General features: G+C 36.9%; 1 protein-coding gene across 1 annotated transcript in view; it reads right to left on the reverse strand.

The window, feature by feature from the left end:
• The window catches only part of LOC149279414 (dihydropyrimidine dehydrogenase [NADP(+)]-like), a gene marked incomplete at its 3' end in the record, with an annotated part of 261,334 nt that overhangs the window by 129,411 nt on the left and 112,009 nt on the right, over window positions 1-19,914 (reverse strand). Inside the window, exon 9 of the mRNA XM_089501186.1 lies at window positions 6,663-6,770. Within this exon, the coding sequence (XP_089357312.1) occupies window positions 6,663-6,770 (108 nt within the window). The remainder of the gene's footprint in view (window positions 1-6,662; window positions 6,771-19,914) is intronic.

Here is a 19,914-nt window from a genome sequence, read left to right on the forward strand (position 1 = left end):
TAAATGAAAATAATATACCATCCTATATAAATATATTCAGCCTAATTAAGTATCTCCTGTGCTAGATAAAGTAATTAACTTTTTAATTAAGCTAAGCTACAATTAAATTCAAAAAGTGAGCCTTTGAAAATTGCCCAATCCTCCATTGTTAAACTTACATTATTTAAAACACTAAAATTAGACTTGTTTAACCAGGTTTGAAATTAAAATCTTCAGTAATTGCTAGAACACTATGCAGAAAGCATGTCTCTCTGGCAGTAAAAAGGTTAAAACAATTTTTGTGAACCTTTATAATTAAGTCACTCTAACTTTCCCTGCATTATCATGCACTTTTTTGTGTCATATGTGCAGTTGTTGGGGGCCATATTGCTTTTGTAGAACATGGAGGGCACTCGAGTAATATTATAAAAAACTATATAGTGATTTGCCAGTGTTACTCGGATTTCAATAGTCCCTAATTTATGCAACACATCTTTTTTCGATAATGCCATATTTTTGTTATATTATTATTTGATGAGAAGTGGGTGAGCTTGCCCTGGATTGACAAAAACCCTAGACAGTTCAACCAAGGCCCAAGGCTTGTCTCATTGTGGAAGGCTAGAACAAACCAGACTCATGCCTAGAAGCAATAGCATCCATTTATGAGGATATGCGGAAGGATTAAACTACTATAGAGGTGAAGGAATTTTAGAGAACATATAGTATAATTGATTGATATACCGTATTGGCTCGAATATAGGCCGCACTTTTCCCCCCACTTTAAGTCTTTAAAGTGGGGGTGCGGCCTATATTCGGGGTCTAGCGGGCAGGCAGCGGGGTTAGGATACAGATCCCCCGCAGCGGTGCAGGGGACCTGCATCCTACTCTCCGATACGCTCAGACAGCCTCCCCTGCCAGCACTTTCCGAGGGGGGGGTGCCGGCACGGGAGGTTGTTTACCCTCATCGCCGCAGCTGGTGACCGTCCGCACGATGCGTTTTACCTCTGCCCCCAAGACTTACCAGAGCAGACTCCCGGATGTCTTGCGGGGCCAGCGGGGGACATCTACGCAATACGCGTATACAACTTCCGGTGCCGGCACATCCGCTGAGTGCCGGCACCGGAAGTTGTATACACGTATTGCGTAGATGTCCCCCGCCGGCCCCGCAAGACATCCGGGAGTCTGCTCTGGTAAGTCGGGGGGGCAGAGTGGCAGCATATCTCGGGGGGGGGGGGGAGGACAGTGGCAGCATATCTCGGGGGGGGGACAGTGGCAGCATATCTCGGGGGGGAGGAGGAGGACAGTGGCAGCATATCTCGGGGAGGAGGAGGAGGACAGTGGCAGCATATCTCGGGGGGGAGGAGGACAGTGGTAGCATATCTCGGGGGGGGACAGTGGCAGCATATCTCGGGGGGAGGACAGTGGCAGCATATCTCGGGGGGGAGGACAGTGGCAGCATATCTCGGGGGGGAGAGTGGCAGCATATCTCGGGGGGGCAGAGTGACAGCATATCTCGGGGGGGCAGAGTGGCAGCATATCTCGGGGGGAGGACAGTGGCAGCATATCTCGGGGGGCAGAGTGGCAGCATATCTCGGGGGGAGGACAGTGGCAGCATATCTCGGGGGGGGGAGGCAGAGTGGCAGCATGTTTTTTTGGTGCTTTTTTAAAGAAAAAAACTTTTTCTTTAAAAAAGCACCAAACTTTTAGGGTCTATATCTGAGCAAATACGGTATAAGCTTATTACAGTGAAATAAAATTATGTACTTTTTGATATACTATATTCTGCATACCCCAAATTTTGATGCCACTATAACTAGCCATTAATAACATATTCCTTCCTTACTAAATGGAATACATTGAAAAAAAAGCTAGCAAGACTTTAATTATCAGCTCAAATAACAAATCTGGAACAATGTTCTTTGGTGAACTGGTGTCCATACATCGCATTCACTGTAAAGGGAATTATTTTATAACAAAACTTGTATAACTGAATATCTCGATTACTAATGTAAAATATTCATATTTAAGTATATGTAGCAGACGGTGTATTAGTTCTTACTCACTTGTAAGCATAAAGCTAAGTGAAAATGACGTGATTTTGTGATGTGAAAATCCCGAGAAGTAAACCTAATGCTGATGGAGAATAAATTATACCATGAATAGTCCGAAATAAAAATAAGGTTTATTAAGCCAATGTTTCAGCCACAAGTGGCCTTCATAAGAGTCTGGTCCTTGTTAGCCCCCATAAAGGCCACTTCTTGCCAAAAGATTGGCTTAATAGACCATTTCTCATTTTGATGAGTGGTAGAACACGGGACCATTTTTTCGTGACATCTCTCTCTGATTTAGAATAGTTAATATCATCTGGGGTACATCAGTCCATAGGAGAAAACCTATGTGGTCCCTTGATAATACCCCAAAAAAGACCTGCCTTGTTAAAAACCAACTATCTATAATACTACACCAAAAAAAAAGCTTTGCTGTTTATATCGAAACAAGAAATATCATCATTCACCATAACTTTTATATATTTCTTCAAAGTATGAAAAAAACATAACTAAGCCTTCTGGCAATGTAGCTATCATACGAGATGCAGCATTTAATCTTTCAAAGATACAGCATAACTGTTACCACAGGCTTATTAGTAGCTGCAAGGTGGATAATATATCTTTTTTGCTTGCATAGTTAAATCATATTCGCTACATAATGAAACACATATGTTATGTAATGAAACGGGGCAATGCGAAGCTAGGTATTTATTTTTCCGAACACAAAGATCCGAGTTCTTCTGTGTTATAAATGTTCAGAGGTCACTTTGGAGCTTTCATCAGGTGAAAATGAGCCATAAAACCTACAAGAAGCCTGAGCTTTCTGTGGAGTCCTTGGCTGGGATGTGTACAGTTAAGTGCTGCTTGTGAATTTTTATGAGATTTCTGGGCTTTCTCGTCCGCCCAGAGGGCACACTTTCGGCTTCCATTATTACCAACAATTCTGTGAAACCTGCTGTTCTAATATGAATGCTAACTATCGTATCTTGGCTCTGCCGTTTATTGTATGTTAAAAGTATCCATCAAACGTCAACTATATTTACCACATTTACTGTGCCCTACCAGAATGCAAGCTACTGAAACGATTATTGTTTGCAATTCTTTTGCATTTTCTTCAGTACAATTTTCAGGGTTGGTTTTCTATGAAGTCTCAGCTGGGTTACATTTCTGGATGAGCTATTATTTTCAGAACTAGTCACACAAAAATATCTGCATTCTTTAAAATGTACCTTTAAGAGGAAGAAGAGCCCCAGGACATTTATTTTGCCTAATGCAGAACAAACACATTGATCTGTAATTGTAATGGGACCATAGAATAATCTATTGCAAACAACTGACAACAGTGTGTACATTCTGTCTTAAAATGTAACAGTTTGTAGCATTACTAAATAAATATATATAATCTACCTATAGCTTGGGCTTTTGGTGGATTTTTTTTATGTTAACACAAGAAGCTTTTTACCTAACAGAAGAAGAGATCAATGGCTAAAGATAACACTACTAGCATATCAATTAAGTGTATGTCCTTTAGTCTTATACTCTTTTCCAGTGTTAAACATTGTCAATGTCTCCTACTGTAACAGCACTTCAGAATCTGCCAGAGCTACATAAATAAATGTACTGTAATGTTTCCTCCTCACCCTTACAAAAGCTACCTGTCTATTTTGCAACCAAAGACATATACTAACTCAACCAAAGGAGAGAAATAACTTATTAGGGATAAATCATCCTGGAAATCCAGAGATGAGACAATGAAAGAAATCAAAGACATAAGAGGTTCACCCTAGCTATCCCTAATTGCATTCATCCAGATGCAGGGGGGGGGGGCTTTTAAGCATATGCCAATTATACCAAAATGGAGAAAGTATTCCTTCATGACTTCCTGGGCATCCGTTGATTAATAGCTTTTAATTTGCGATGCCTACCAATGAATACATTTTTTTCACAGTATGTGTTGTTACCCCGAGAGCACAAAGGGGGTGAAAAAAGGTTACCAAGTTGCAAGTGTTACATAGTTAGCAACTGTGGGGAAAAGTCTATTTTAAACCTGGTTTCTCACATACCCCTGATTACTCCCATGGCATGAGAAAACGGTTGGTTTTGCATTGTGAAGTTTTCTCTAAAAGACCTTGCAAACTCAACTGCGCAAACACAAGAAGAACGGTGTTGCCATCCACAATCCGCATTCCAGAGCTTTACTTTCTTTTTCTGTTTTAGATGAAGCTGTGCTTCCTTTATTTGTAATAAGTGGTCTTTTGTGATGTATTGTCAGATGATTCCCTCTGCAAGGAACCCATAGAGACCTTTTGATAAAGCCTGCACCATATAGGGCAGGGTGACATGAAGGTGTGGGGACTAAGTAAGGTGTTTGCATAGGACTTAATAGGAGTGGGGGTCAATAAAAGGTCAGCATATAAAAATAAAAAAAAATGGTTATATAACTAAAAGTGCTTTTGCGCCTGCGCTAGCGCTTGCCGCCTTTTTCGGGTGTCGCGTGCCGGCTCGCGAGTGTCTCGCGCTGCGCTTAGATAGGCTGCGCCTGCCTCGCGCTGTGCTAAGGGCGGGAAAGCTATCTATATAAGGAGCGTCCCTGAGGTGTCTTTTTTACTTACCTGGCGTGCCACCTAGCCGATACTGCACTGTCCTTGAGACTGGTGAGCAGTGGCGAAGCGGTGCGCTGAAGATGGACGAGCTGATGGAGATGCGCCCGCCCACCCTCCCTTGATATTGTTGAAGTTTGTTTTTTGTTTAAAAAAAAAAAAAAAAAGAGGAATAATGTATAATAAATTGTCGTGGCTTTTATTGGGGTATGGTTACCCTATGACCATGGGGTGAACTGCTAATTTGAGTTGGGCCAGCTGGCTTATAGGGCGGTTGGCAAGGTGATATGTCTAAGATGTGCTCTGGGGCTTATGCCAAGAGTTAAGTTTTGGTTAATGTATAGTATCAGTTTATAAAGTTCAAGTTATGAGTGAAGTCTTTGTATGTATTGTTAAACTAAATAAAAGTCCACGGCCTGATTCATCCAAATTTTTTGTTGTTGCGTTTTATTATTATAATTTTGGATACAAAGTATGTGTTTTGTGTATGAGTATGGTAACATGTCCCCTACAACTTCATGATAAGCACCTTAAAAGTGTTTTTTTTCTTTACTAAATAAATCCAATTCAGCTAAGCACTCAAAACTAAAATCTCCAATTCACCTTTTAGCTCTTCATTGCCATCTTTCCAGTTCAACCGCATCTTTATTCATTTAACTACATATTCCAAATGAGGCTTAACTAATGATTTGAATAGAGACATAATCACATTCTCTGATTTTGCATTGATTCCCTTTTTAATGAATGCTAGTAATTTATTTACATTGGCAGCTGCTACTTGACATTGGATATGGTTACTGAGTTTGGAGTAAACCAGTACCCCGAAATCCTTCTAAAGTGGTTATTTCTCCCAGTCTGACCCATTTCTAATTAAATCATTGTTATATGACAGGGCGCACGGTGCTATTTTACGCTCACACAATATTTGAAGAGATGCTACTTTTTAAACTTGTACACAATTTGATAAGTTGCAATACATTTTTAATTATTAAAAATTATTAAATTATTTTAATTATTAAAAAAAAATGACTTTTCTTTCATCGGTTGTCTAGGAATGATGGGAGTCTTTTATGTCGGGTCATCTGCTACAAACCATTTGAAAAGATACATAGAGGAATTAATAGACGCATGATGTCCTTGATTTAAATACTTGTGTATTCAAGAACAAATAAGGCTATTTTAAAAACCCAGGCTGTAGCGGATGAAGTCTCAGTCTTTATGTCAGTTAAATGGTGAAATTAAATGGGTCAAGGAGCTCTTATTTTCTGTATCTTACTACATGTTTGTGTGTGCCAAATAAGCATGAAATAAATGTTGTTTTTCTGCTTGGCCAGTAATTGGGAGTCATAAATGAAAAGCCGTAGTAACGGTTATACATCAGGAGATAATTGTCAGCAAAACAGTGACTAGCGGCAGGAGATAAGTGCTTGTTTATTTTCCGAGCAGCTCACGCTCAAATGGACTTTGGTTTTTCTGTTCCTATATCTGGCAAGTACTATCGCAGTTACGTGTAACAAACTCCTTTTATTCACACTTTGCAAGCAATGCACCATATTTATCAAATGCCATTCCGAGGCCAAGTATTAAATGTGAAGAAATCACTACGGATTCTGCCATACTAAAAACTTTGCACAGATTTGCTCTGTTTTAGGTATGACCTAATATATTCAACAGAGCACGATTTTAAGATTTCAAATGTAAATGGAAAATGATTTTAAATGAAAAAGAAAAGCGAGTTAAAAGAAGCAGAATGGAACATAATGAGAAATGGAGTTAAAATAATGGATAGAGGAATGGTAACGATACTGGATCGGAGTTTAAGGATGTATGCAAGTATACAGTACTCTAGGTGGATTTATTTTAATCTTTGAATTTGATTATTCTATATATTTGTTTTTAAACTGGATTTAACTAATTTAAGGTTTGAGTATTTATGGAGGAACGTAAGTATGCCCATAGGTAGCTTTCATAGGTATAGCTGTATATCCTCCACACCAATAAATCCATCCATGTGTTCCATGTTAGAACTACTGACCTTGTTTGCTAGCTTTAGCCACAAGTGGTAAGAAGTCTTTTGATGTGTAAAATCCCTGTTCTGTTGTAAGACCATCAAAAACGGCTTCAATCTTGGGCTCCGGAAGACCTATTAGAAAACAAAATGTATTAATATAAGTACAGTGTGTGTTTCCATCTGAAGGTTCCCATTATGTGATTTCAATAACATGTATGACCTTCAACTAAGGACTCATATAGTCACACAGTAAACCATCTTTATTGTGACAATATAAAACGTAGCCTCATCGGCAGACAGTATGAAATGTGGCATCATCTGTATTCATCAATTTGTGTAAAAGGGTTAGCAAGGCCATGCCTACTTTGAGATGACATTTACTCATCAAGAAAATAATTACGTTTTAGAGAGGATTGATTTGTGCATTATTTAACAGACACCTGACTCACAAGTATTATAGGTCCTGAAACACACAGGTCATATCTGTATTTTGGATGCTGCAACTTAGGCAACAGTATGGTTATTTAAGCAAAATGTTTATGTGATGCAGATGTCTGTTAATGTTATTATTGAAGCAATGGTATTGTTTATAACCAGACTGGTTTGTGAATTTAGGTCTACACTTTTGAGACCTTGAGCCATGTGGGTTACTCTAGAATTTTAGGACTATTACAACGTAGAAACAAAAACTCTTGCATATATTCTTGTAGTTTGAAAGGACGCCCTACAAAAACTATCATGGTGTCAGGAGACACTTAAACTACATACCTGTGTTAAATTTCAGACTCTTGTGTAGTGGGTGTGGTAAGCATACTTAGGAACTTTACAGGTTTCGCCCCCGATAGGGAGAACTGCCGCTTCTCTGGGTGAATCCCGAATCCTAAATGTCACGGCAGCGTGGTTCTTAAATGCCTCACTCCCCCATTTCCCCTTTAAATAGAGACATCAGCAGGAATGCTCACGGATGTCAGTAAAAATGCCCACCAATGTCAGCTGGACCACCTGCTGATGCCAGCAGGTAGACCTAGCTGCATTCCACAAGGGGGGTAAGAGGTGGGAAGGGGTAGGGTTTGGCCTGAAAGTGGTAGCTATGCAACAGCGATAACCTCCATTGGATTCTCACCTCCTTGGACTAGTAAGGGGAGATCAGAGCTGGCCAATGTTCCATACTGCCCACAAAACTGGGACAGTGAGACAGCTATCTGGGACAGTGCCTGCAGTTCAGCACTCTCCAGTGATAATTGGGAGTTTTTGGGAGGTATTATACTCATTCTTTGTTTGGCTTTCTGCTGTTAACACTTAACTAATATCACCCCAAGGTATTTCAACAGCATCCTATGAGTGGTAAATTGTGCTCTTGACCAGACCATTTGATGTGAATATCTATCTATGTCTATCTATCTATAGAGACATTTTCTACCTAGTGATTTAATTATACTGTATTACATGACTATGATTATAACCCTAATTAAGATTTAATAATAAATGTTAGATTTTGTAAGTGCTTCATAAAGTTTCTAGAAGACCTGGATACAATTAAACAAGTTGAGAACTTGATATAGTTTGTAGGTTTTTAAAATCAGTAACATTTGGACTTTTTACTTGTATCAATGGGAATTGATCGGTTTGATTTGCAACAAGTACTATATAACATAACAATTTGACTTACAGAACAACAGGTGAGGAGGGCAATGCTCAAACGAGCTCACAATCTAGAGTTCAGCTATATGAAATAAACGAGACAGATGATTCTGTGCTATTTAGACATATAATCAATTCATACCAATACTCCTCTGATTTTTAGATTTCCTCTGAAGTTTTTGTAAAGGCATCGGAAAACAAGTTCACGCCATTACAAGCACATAACTTGGTATAAATGTTTTTTTTTTACAGATAGGTCCATAGTAAAAATCAAGTTGTTTGTTGTTTTAATAACATTGATTGCAAGCTTATTTGACCAATGCCCTCCTTGCCATTTATTTCCAAGTCCAAATTATCATATAATGCGCTGTTTTTTAATGTCCTATTTTATGATACAGCTGAACATGATGGCACTATATGACTATATAATAGCTAAATAAGTCATTAGCCATTTGATGGAAAAATAGGTGAGGCTTACACGTCCTTGGAGGACGCTGCACGCAGCGAAACACGTTGATGTCATCAGAGGGGCGGATCCACATACAAGGGAGTGTAGCCACACAAAAGGGGTGGGGTCACACAAAACCCGGAAGTTCCACTGAATAGAGCGGAACACATGGAGATCGCGACTTTGGAACTCTGAACTTTTTTCACTATCTACTCCTGAGACATCTAAGGAGACTTAAGACAAGTATCCAGAATGTAAGGTGATACTTGCTGTTTTTAAATTGAATTTTTTTATTAAAGGGTTTTTTTTAAAATTATTATTATTTGGCTCCCCCCTGCTCTCTGCGCATCTATCCTGCCTACATCTGAGAATCTGTCTGACATCCACCAGACCTTAAGATTTTTCTGGAAAAACATATACTTGAGTGCTGATATCTTTGAGCCTGAATCATAGGGCTAATTAAAATGTGAGTGTTACTCCAAGAGGGATACAATAGTGATACATCATGAATTTTACCAATGTGTCTATACTATGCTGCTTTTTATTTTTTGTTGCATATGCATCTTTAGAGAGTGATCAATCCTGGCAATATATATATATATATAGTTTGTTTTTACAGATGAATTTGTTTTTGCGCACCCTCACTGGTGTTTTTTCGTTATAGTTTTACTTTTAGTTGTGTATTTGAAGGGTACACTATTTTTGGGTTGCAGCAACATTATATAATAAGAGCTATTATGCTACAATGGGCTTCTGGCCAGTGGCACCATACATATACCCAGCTGCATTCTAAAAATGTAGAGTGTGGCCATACAACTCTAATCGTCAGCCACATCTACATCATCAGGCGGCTATTGGCCAGTCTGGCTCTTTTAATTCCCCGTCCCTTGGGGATATTTGTTCTATACGGTTATTACCTCTGCCCTGAAAACAAAGCTTTATGATTTTTTTTCCCCAATCTATATGCTACCCTTAATTATTTGGTAATTAATAGTTACCTCATAATATTCATATATAAATATGGAATACAATCAATCAAAACAACTTCTGAGGTTTTTAATCTATGGTTTTAATCTAGTTAATCACTTTAATTTCCCCTGTGATATCTCTGTAGCTGTCCTCTACCCTGAAACGATGTCAAAATGCATACACCATCGCTGAAAATCAGAATTCTAGACTTGGTTTTTTTTATTAGGAGTATTTTTCCAATAGTGTATATTCTGCTTAATTTGTCAGAATATTATTTTCTATTACCATGCCAATTTTCATTTGAGGCATTGTAAAACCAAGGGACCTCACTGAATACTAGGTAGTTTCCCCCTGCAGCCCTGTAATCAATATAAATGAGCTGTACTATTTTTAGATAAGTGACCAAGCAGTTAGCTCAATGGATGTGCCCAGCACAATAACACATCAATACAGAAATACACAGTGCACGCTGGCTGTATGTATAAAAAGGGCTAGCTACTTTTTCCCCCCATGAATAGCAGCAGGCATTAACATACAACACGCGGCTTTGTAAATTTTTAATAAACACTGGTTTCATACTAAGCAATATTGATCTATGGTAGATGGAAGGTGAGAAAATCAGAATCACATAACGGGGGGAAAAAAAAGAACAGAAGATTTTGTACGTGAAATGAACACCATGGACAAAATCCTTATGTGCTTCTGGGTATACAGTTATAGGTAGTGAGAAAATACACAAAGTTTTTATAAATCTAAAATGCATGACAGAACAGAATACATGGAACCATATTATTTTCGTAGAAAGCATCAAAAGATATGTTTAACATTTTATGAGAGTATTCTTTTCTAATGTGTGTACATACAGTATATGGGCTAATTCTTATGATCAATTGTAAAAATGGATATGCTTTTAAAAAAAATGTTTTCAATTATTTTGACCCGTTATACAATTAGAAACAGGTTTACTAAATATTTTCCTATTTTCTTATTATTAACCTATATCTGCCATTAAGTACAGGATAATAATCATAATAATAATAATAATGTAGCAGGTTAACCTAGTGTCATCCGGCACTGATGTCTCTCACAATATGCCACTACCTCACAGCTCTAAAATCTAGCCAAGTTTCTAAATGATGATTTCACAATGGAGAATTATAAATGATAATTAATATCAATGGAGAATTATAATGAAAGAACAACATATAGCTATGTGTATGCACACATCATATAAAATGAACATTAACTGGGTAATGTAGGGGTAATCTTGAAAAAAACAAGGTTCAGTGTAACGTTGTCAGGGTCCCCAGCCAACAGCCTACAGTCACAGAAGGAATCAGTTTGTATGGGATCATGCATGTATGTATTTATGCACAATGGTTCAGTATGAATGTGTTTGGTTGCACCTTTTATGTAACTGCATATCTGTGTTGTATATATTTGCATGTCCACTATATGACTGAAGGATGTGGACACCTGACCATCACACCTATATGAACTGAGTTGGACATGCCATTCAAAAACCATGGACAGTAATATTAACCTTTTCTGGTGTTGATATTTCATTAATAATATCTAATTAATATCTTCACTTGAGGCATTTTATTAAATGGCAGAAACATAATTACATATATTCTTTTACTTGGCTCGGGAAGTAAGTATTCAACAACACAAACACACACATATATATATAAGTAGTTTTGAACTATAACTTTGTAAGTATTTTACTACAATGTTTGATCAATTTACTATACATTTTGATGTAAAATACATGACCAAAAGTATGTGGACACCTGGCCATCACACCTACATGAGCTTGTTGGATATCTCATTCCAATACCATGGGTATTAATGTGGTTTTTGCAGCTATAACAACCCCTATTAATGTTCACCTGGCATCCACCAAGCCCAGATTCGTCCATCAGACTTCTATATAGTGAAGCATGAGTCACAACTCCAGAAAATAGGTTTCTACTTCTCCAGAGTCCAGTGGCTGTTTGCTTTACACCAGTCCAGCCAACACTTGGCATTTTGCATAGTGATCTTCTACTTGTGTGCATTCGCCTGGCCCTTGAAACCCATTTCATGAAGATCCTGACCCACAGTTTGTGGCTGAGCTACTTCTAGTAATTTTCACTTCACAATCCACTTACAGAGGATCAGGGAAGATCTAACAAGGCAGAAATTGTACTAACTGACTTGAGACAAAGGTAGCATCCTATGACAATGTTTAATGTCACTGAGGTCTTCAGTACGACCTGAATGCGATGGCTGCATATGTGCTTGATTTTATATACCTGTTAGCAAAGGGTGGGGCTAAAACAGCCAAACTCATTAGAAGGAGTGTCCACATATATATTTTTTATATATTCTACCATCACATATTTTGCAAAGCATAACTTCTATATGTTTTAGGTATCCACTTGCTTAAGTTACAACAAAAAAACTACTAAAGCACTTGGTACTTACTGCTAGAAGACTAAGAAAAGAAATAAACAAAAATGCATGCCTTGATCTATATCTATTACAGTTACTTTCATCATTGTTACAGTGATTGGATGCAGTTTAGAATTCAGAAACTTTGTAACTATGCATACCGTTATGCAGCTGTGATTAAATTACAAACAAAAATAACATTAAGAACAGCAAGCTTTATTGTAACATAAATGATACTTATGAAGAGAAGGAAAATAAATAGAGGCTAGACACCTGCTGTAGAGATCAGGGAGTAATCACAGCAGCCCGTAATAAGTAGTTGCAGTTAACGGAGAGGGTGGGGAAACCAAAAGCAGAAACAAAAATTGAGATATTAAAAGTGATAATTAAAACACTATTTTGCATGGCTATACAGAAGAGAAAACTAAACACCTTACATAATGAATTCTGCTGTACAGCACATCACAGCAGGGAGTTAAATTAAACCTGCCATGATGAAAAAAAGGCAGCCCTGGTAGAGGAAAAACTGTATATTTCACATTAAAAGACTCTACTAGTGTTTGTTATTTCCTATGCGGTTGAAAAATGTCTTTTATTCCCTGCAACAAGCTAGAAATGTACAATTGCTTATTAGCCTGCACTATACCATATACATCAGTGAAGGAATGGGACCCAAAATCAGATGACTTGGCATTGTTTTTGATTGATCATTAACATGGTATGGTCTGTTGTGGCTTGGTGCTAAAGGTGGATCTGTCTCATTTCCCAAATCTATACACACTAAACCTATGTAATGATTTTTAACAATCTGAAATTAGCAATATATATATATAAATAATCACAAATAGCGGCAGCTGGGGATGAGTGCATCCAGTAAAAACACTGGAGCCCAATATGAATTTAACATTAAAACAGGACTGGAGTGGTCATTGAAGTTAGAAAAAGCATCCATTGTATCTAAAAAGCCACAGCAGTTTTTTGTCCTATTATAAAAACGCGGTCATTAGCATGGTATACTTCCTAAATATGCATTGGTAACTACAAATATGTTGTAAGCATTTATAAAAATTCTTCCTGGCAAATACCAACCTGATTTGCTATTTAAAAAACATAGGTTCCTGCAAGCAGATTAACAAGGAAAAGAAGATTCACATCTTCAAATTTATCTCCCAACTCCAAATACTAAAATAATGAATCATTTTTATCAGAGGAACAAAAGTGTGCCTAAAAGATTGCTGTGCAATTATGCACATATATCATCCCACCTACTCTGTGCTTCAGATCATTCCAGGTAAACCATTATTACACATTAACAATGATGCCAAGCTTAAAAAAAAATCAAGCACTATTCATGTGTCTATAACTGCATATATTTAACTAAAATAGTAAAAATTCATTAGTGTCTTGTTTTTTATTGCAATGCCTGTCATCTGACCTATTACTTAAAACATATCACATCCACCTTTATTGTTTCTGCCTGAAAGACTCTTGCATCAGAAATGCTCAGGTAGTCTTCGGTAGATTAATCTGCACCAGCATCTGAAACTACATAATCTCAATAGCGCCATGTACATCACACCAATGGTAGTATGTACACAATTATTGCTATACAATATATTAACACTTGCAGTTATGTTCTAATACAAAATTATTAAGCAGATGCTTAATGTATGAACACCTAGCATTACTGAATACATGCATTAATCCTACCCAAATATTGTATTTTCTGTCACTTGAAAAGCAACAGAACAGCACTACAGTAACTCTCCTTACCACTCATTATATCTGTATGTCCACCCAAGGAGCTTCTTCCTTTTTTTACCCCAATTAAAATGTCTGCATGACTAACTTTAAAAACATAAAAATGTGCAATAAATGTTCAGGGGGGATATAATAGAAACACAATCAAAAGGAATTAATATGATAAAGGAAGATACTTTGTCTAAAAGGAGAAATACTACCACAACAAGAGGACATTGTCTTCAGCTAAAGTGGCAAAGGTTTAAAAGTAACATCAGGAAATAATATTTTAGGGTAGTGGGTGCATAGAATAGCCTTTCAACAGAGGTCATAGATGTTGATAAAGCGAAGGGGTTTAAGCAAGCATGAAATAGGCATAAGGCTAAGGTATATATAAGATAAGGCCAGGGACTTATGTCTTGGTTGAACACTTACTTTAAACCTTTTTAAGCAGTGTATGACTAATAGTACACAACCGGCTTCTGAATGCTTAACAAGCTCAACTACAAGGCTACATCTTCCCATCTTATGTTGTCCTGGTCTTTGCAATCAATTTTCATAATTTCACAATAAATGTAAGACACTATAGTTCTGTTCTGTTTCAAAATGTGTGTCAAAATGATAGTATAGATTTATGTCTGAATAGGAAATTAAAGTTTTAATTCAGCTAGCACACCTTGGAAACAATACACAGAAGAAGTGATTCATTCTTTACATTCACACATTGTATTTATCTTGCTGAGTATCTGAAGATATAATTCTGAATCTCAACTAATAAAAAGTCTTCTGATACTGTCAATCTATGGTAGAAATATTTTACTCTGTCATCTCTCAACATCACTATCCAACATGACTGAGATAAACTCCTCTAAACATTCATTACAGTGAGAACAGAGAACAGTCAGTTCGTATATGCTATAATAACATGATGTCACCAATCTGGTAAATATATAAATGGTTAATTGATTTTTATATTTTACATATCTGTTTTTGGTGTTTATGGTGAACATAACTATAGTCTTGACACTTTGTGAAAGCTGTAGATTGGTCAGATACACTGATCACAGATAAAACTGCCCCATGCAGTAGGCAGCTCAATATGAGTTGGAGTTGTGTATTGCTGTGCACTCCCTATCCAGCTGCACCAACTCCATATGCCCTTCATTTACTCATTTTCAATACCCTGCCTATATTATGCCCATCTGATATGATTAGGTAAATTTAATCGTCTGGTTATTTGGCAATCTGATACAACATATTCAAAACTGTTATCCGTACCATTTTTAAGGTTGTTTCTAAAACACTATTGTATTTTCAATTACTACTGTGAAACATTTGTATCTGCAAATAAGAGTAACCTCTAGGTGCAGTCCAAAGTTCCTCAAAACTGCCCAATCCGAGTTAGACCCGCCCACTGCTGGCAGATGCAGGAATGTGGTGAGATTCGGGGGGGGGGAGAGTGACAGGATAAGAGAGCTATGGAAGAAGTGAGTATGTACAGTATGTATGTGAGTGTGTATTTGCATGTGTTAGCATGAATGTGTATGTGTAAGTTTGTCTTAGATTGAGTATGTGTTAGCATGAGTATGTGTGTTTTAGTGTGAGAGTGTTATCATAAGTACATGACTTTGAGAATGCGTGCGGATGTTAGTTACAGTGGGAGGGCAAGGGGCAAATAGGGCCAGCCGTCCCCTGGTAATGTCTGTTTTTATAATATATTAACTCTCATTATTTCCATCATTGTAATGTGTAAATAATACTAACATTAAGGGTTAATAATCCTCACTCAAATTCCCTTGTGTAAGTTTAGGGAAACAATACCAATAGTTGTTTATTTTGAAGGGTTATTTGTTGAAAAAAATAAATAAAAACAGAATATATTTTCAACAAGCAGACAGGGAAAATAAGCTGCAGCAGTGGCTAGTTAGTCAAATTCAACTCTCTCCTTCATTCTGTATGAACCAGTGTCTGAAAGAAATATATTCACACTGTAGAATTGGACGTTTGAAACAATTGTGTTTGGATTGAGCTTTCCAGAATGGATGCCTAATATTTCTCTGAAAACATTCACATTTCTAAATTGGGACACACTCCAAGCGGAGAATAGAGTGACTTAGTTTTGTGGAGTTCTCATGTTTATATTAATAGACAATTTTAAATAACTTATCCTTCATTGTCTATTTATAGGAGATTGAAGCCCAATCTCAGAAGCCTCAAAATAACTTAACATACACTGCTTTTTTTTTTTGGTTTTCTAAAATGACAATAATACATCTTATTGTGATGATAGTGTGGTTCATTTTTCCACACCAGGATATCTTGGTTTTTAGAATATATAGCATGGCCTTTGGGTACAGGTGCTATGTATATCATACATATGGGACCCTGGGAATAAATATTCATGTCTATATTTTAAACATATTTATAAAGCAGAAGCTCTGTCTACCCTATAGCCACTTTAATAAGTAAGCATCGTGTATGTTGTTTGCAGACACTGGTAAATCTGTAAACCTCAACTGTGTATGATACCTTCAAATGAAGCATACATCGGCATATAATTGAAAGTTTGATTCATGCTATGTTGGCAGACACATATCACCTTTATGATGACAAATGGACTATTAACAATTTAAAACTTGACATTTGTCATAATTTTGGCCCATTTTCATTGCTCTCTAACGTAAAACAGCTATTATAAGAAGCACAAGGAGCCAGCAAGGGAAGGTTAGACAAGATACAGCATGCCAGGTAATGTATTTATTGGAAAAAATATTTTCACATGAAAATATATAATAAACAGCACAAAACGGTTTTACAGGCTACACTAAATAAAATAAATCTGTAGAGGTCTAAAAGGATGCTCAAGACAAGAAGCAAAACATTCTTCAACAGAGCAAAAAAGCACATAGATGAAGGCAATGATATAGCTGGTGCTGTTATATTGTGTGTCACATAAAGTTGTAGAACTGGGTGGCAGCCAGCAACAGTGACCAAAACACATCAACTAAACATTTACATCACTGCAAAATAAATAATTAACTGGCAATCAATTTTTTTACTGGCTATGTGGATGTAATTATGCTAAGAACATTGTGGGGACTCAGTCTCTACCACCACTAACATAAAAAGTTTCAACTATTTTAAAAATGGGAAATAGGACAACAGACATGTATAAAATGATTCAGATACATTTTTTGGTTCATATTTGGCCCATTCATTTTCGGGCAACAAATTGTTTCCTACCTATTCGGTTCAGCCAAAATATTCTGGTGCATTTTTAATTTGGGAATTACATTTGTTGTCTGGTGCCCACATTTACTCACTCTCACACTGTTATTCACTCTCTCTCACTCTCTTTTTTTGTTTACTCTATCACGCTCGCTAAATATTTCCCCTAGCTTCTCTGCCGACCACTTCCACTGACCACTTCTGCATCTTTTTTTTCTTCTATCTTCAGCCTTCTTTTCTCTCTTCTATCTTCAGTCTTCAAAGTTATATCTGGTATTTTCCTTCTTTGTCCGTCTCTCTGTGGACATAACCAGGCAACTTCCATGAAAATCGAGGCACTGGGGTGGCATCCTCTCCCCCGCTTAGAGGATTGAGGAAGAGTACTTCACTGAGAGTGCCAACTGAGGCAATATGGTGGAGCTTGTGGTGGTGTCCTCTCCCACTCCTCCAATGAGGGAGAAGATGTCACTGCAATCAGCGCAATATTGCCATCAGTTGTTGCTTTCGGTGATGTCTTCTTGAGCATCAGGGAGGATGTAAAAGCGGTGCCACCATTTTATTGCCAGGTTATGTCCACGGAGATGCAGATGAAGAAAGAAGATACCAGATTATGGATTAAAGATAGAAGAGAGAAAATGGGAAGATAGAAGGTGAAGAAGAACAAGATGCAGAAGAAGATGATGTTGAAGCATCATAAGTACCTTGTGTCATTTTGCTGTGCTCAATCTCGCCATGTGAATGGCCTTTGACATTAAACTGTCTTTAGCAACCTCACTTTGTTAGTGAGTTTGGTTGTTCAACAAATGTATTCCTCCTACACAGCTGTTTGTTTCAGTTAATTGTGTTTCAACCTGCATATTATATTGAGGATTTTTTTCACCAGCTTGGTATCATTTATTTATTTATTTATTTTTTATTTAATATCAATATTAATCAAGTTTGTTTTTTTTCCCCCAAAAAACAATTTATGCCATTATTCTATACAATAATTAAGCCATACATAAACACAAAATAAACAAACAAATAAACATAAGACAAGGATAAATAAATACCTACGAATAGTTAAGAAAAAAATGGAGATAAAAGAAGGCTATCCCAAATGCCGATCGTACTTAAGCTTCAAGGAGGTATATGATTTTTTCCCACTTTCTAATTTTGGTTAAAATAAACCCATTTAATCTGGTCGCACCCAATTCCATTTTACAGTGGTGTATTGTAGTTACTTTTATCTCCTCCCATTTCGGCAATTTTTTACTTTTCCAATTTTTCGCTATATATAATTTTGTAGATAAAAGAATATGGGTCATTAGGCTTTTATGTAAATTTGAAACTTTTGGCCAGTCCAAGTGAAGTAGGGAGGAATCCGGTGTTAGAGGTAAATTTACCCCAGTTAGTTTCTCAATCTGACAAAGAACCTCTTTCCAGAGAGCCACCATATAGTGGCATGTCCACCAAATATGTATGAAACTTCCGTCATCCTTTCCACATCTCCAGCAATTAGCTTCGGTGTTTTCGTACATTTTTGCTAACTTTACTGGGACAATATACCATTTATAGCATACGTTATAGAAGTTTTCTCTTATATTTAGACAGTGTATTACACTGTTGACCGATCTTATTGTGTTTATCCAGGTATCCCAGGGAATATTCCTATTCAAGTCCTTCTCCCAGCTTGGTATCATTTTTAATCATACACCTAACTATATGCCTACAATGATGTGCCTACGATGACTTTGTGCAAGTTCACCTAGAAGAATTCATCCTGTTTGAATTGAGGTCACACCAAATATTGATTTGATTTAGATTTTTATTCTGTTCACTCCCTATAAGTGATACAAAATAAACTATTAACATGTCTATTTGTGAAACCATTCTTACATTAAAGCATTTTTTCTATCTACCTAAAACTTTTGCACAGAAGTGTATCTTGAAATATAAGGCACATGCTTGGATGGTTAGAAACAAGAGTAGCATCAGTAGTTAACATACTATCCTGCTGCCAGATATTAAATATTGCAGCTTATTTATTCTTAGCTTCCACAGTATGTGTGAACACATTGAAAGACAACAAAAAATGGTTATTAAATCCGAGAAGGTCCTTGTATTTTCTAATCCCTTTAAATCCGTTTGGTGGTAAGCAGATCGAATGTAACAATGAATGCATTTCTAATTAATTATCTTACCATGGAGCTGAGAAATAAAATTGCTTAATGTAGCTATATTTTGGATCATGTTTTTGGCAATGGTATATTACAGGGGCTTCAGATAGTAGGAGGGAAAATGTTAAGATTAATATCAAGCACAATGGGCAAAAAGTCAAAGTAAAAGAGAAAATGCCCAAAAAAAAATAATCCAGAGAATAAACTTTTTTTATATAGAAATGTCTGTAAACCCTTTGATGATATAGGTTTCACTGTGGTTTAGGGTTAATATTTGTTCAATATTTAATAAGAGGTTCATTTGACATATCCACTTACTATGGTTTATCTTTAAATTGTGTGTTTACTTTTTATTCTAGTCTGTGGCAAACTCAATCCAAACTTAGGTCTCTTGTATCATTATTTCGGGTTACTCAAGGAGGGAGGGAGGAAGTGACTTGTCAATGCCCTGATCATGGACTGCTAGCATATTCAAGGCCAGTTTGTATTGTGGTGCTCTATTGATTCAAGGGATAAAAACATTGATACGGCTGTGCAGCTGGGTTATTTAAGCTGTATATGGGTGAGACTTAACCTCTTTCCTGCTAAACTGCTCTTGTAAATCAAATTTGTCCCACCCCTACACTTTTTAGTTTGCTGTCTTTATTCTTGCCAG

This window comes from Sceloporus occidentalis, unplaced genomic scaffold (assembly GCF_023333645.1).
Source record: "Sceloporus occidentalis isolate IW3139 unplaced genomic scaffold, rSceOcc1.0.p SCAF_166, whole genome shotgun sequence".
Lineage (NCBI taxonomy): Eukaryota > Metazoa > Chordata > Lepidosauria > Squamata > Phrynosomatidae > Sceloporus > Sceloporus occidentalis.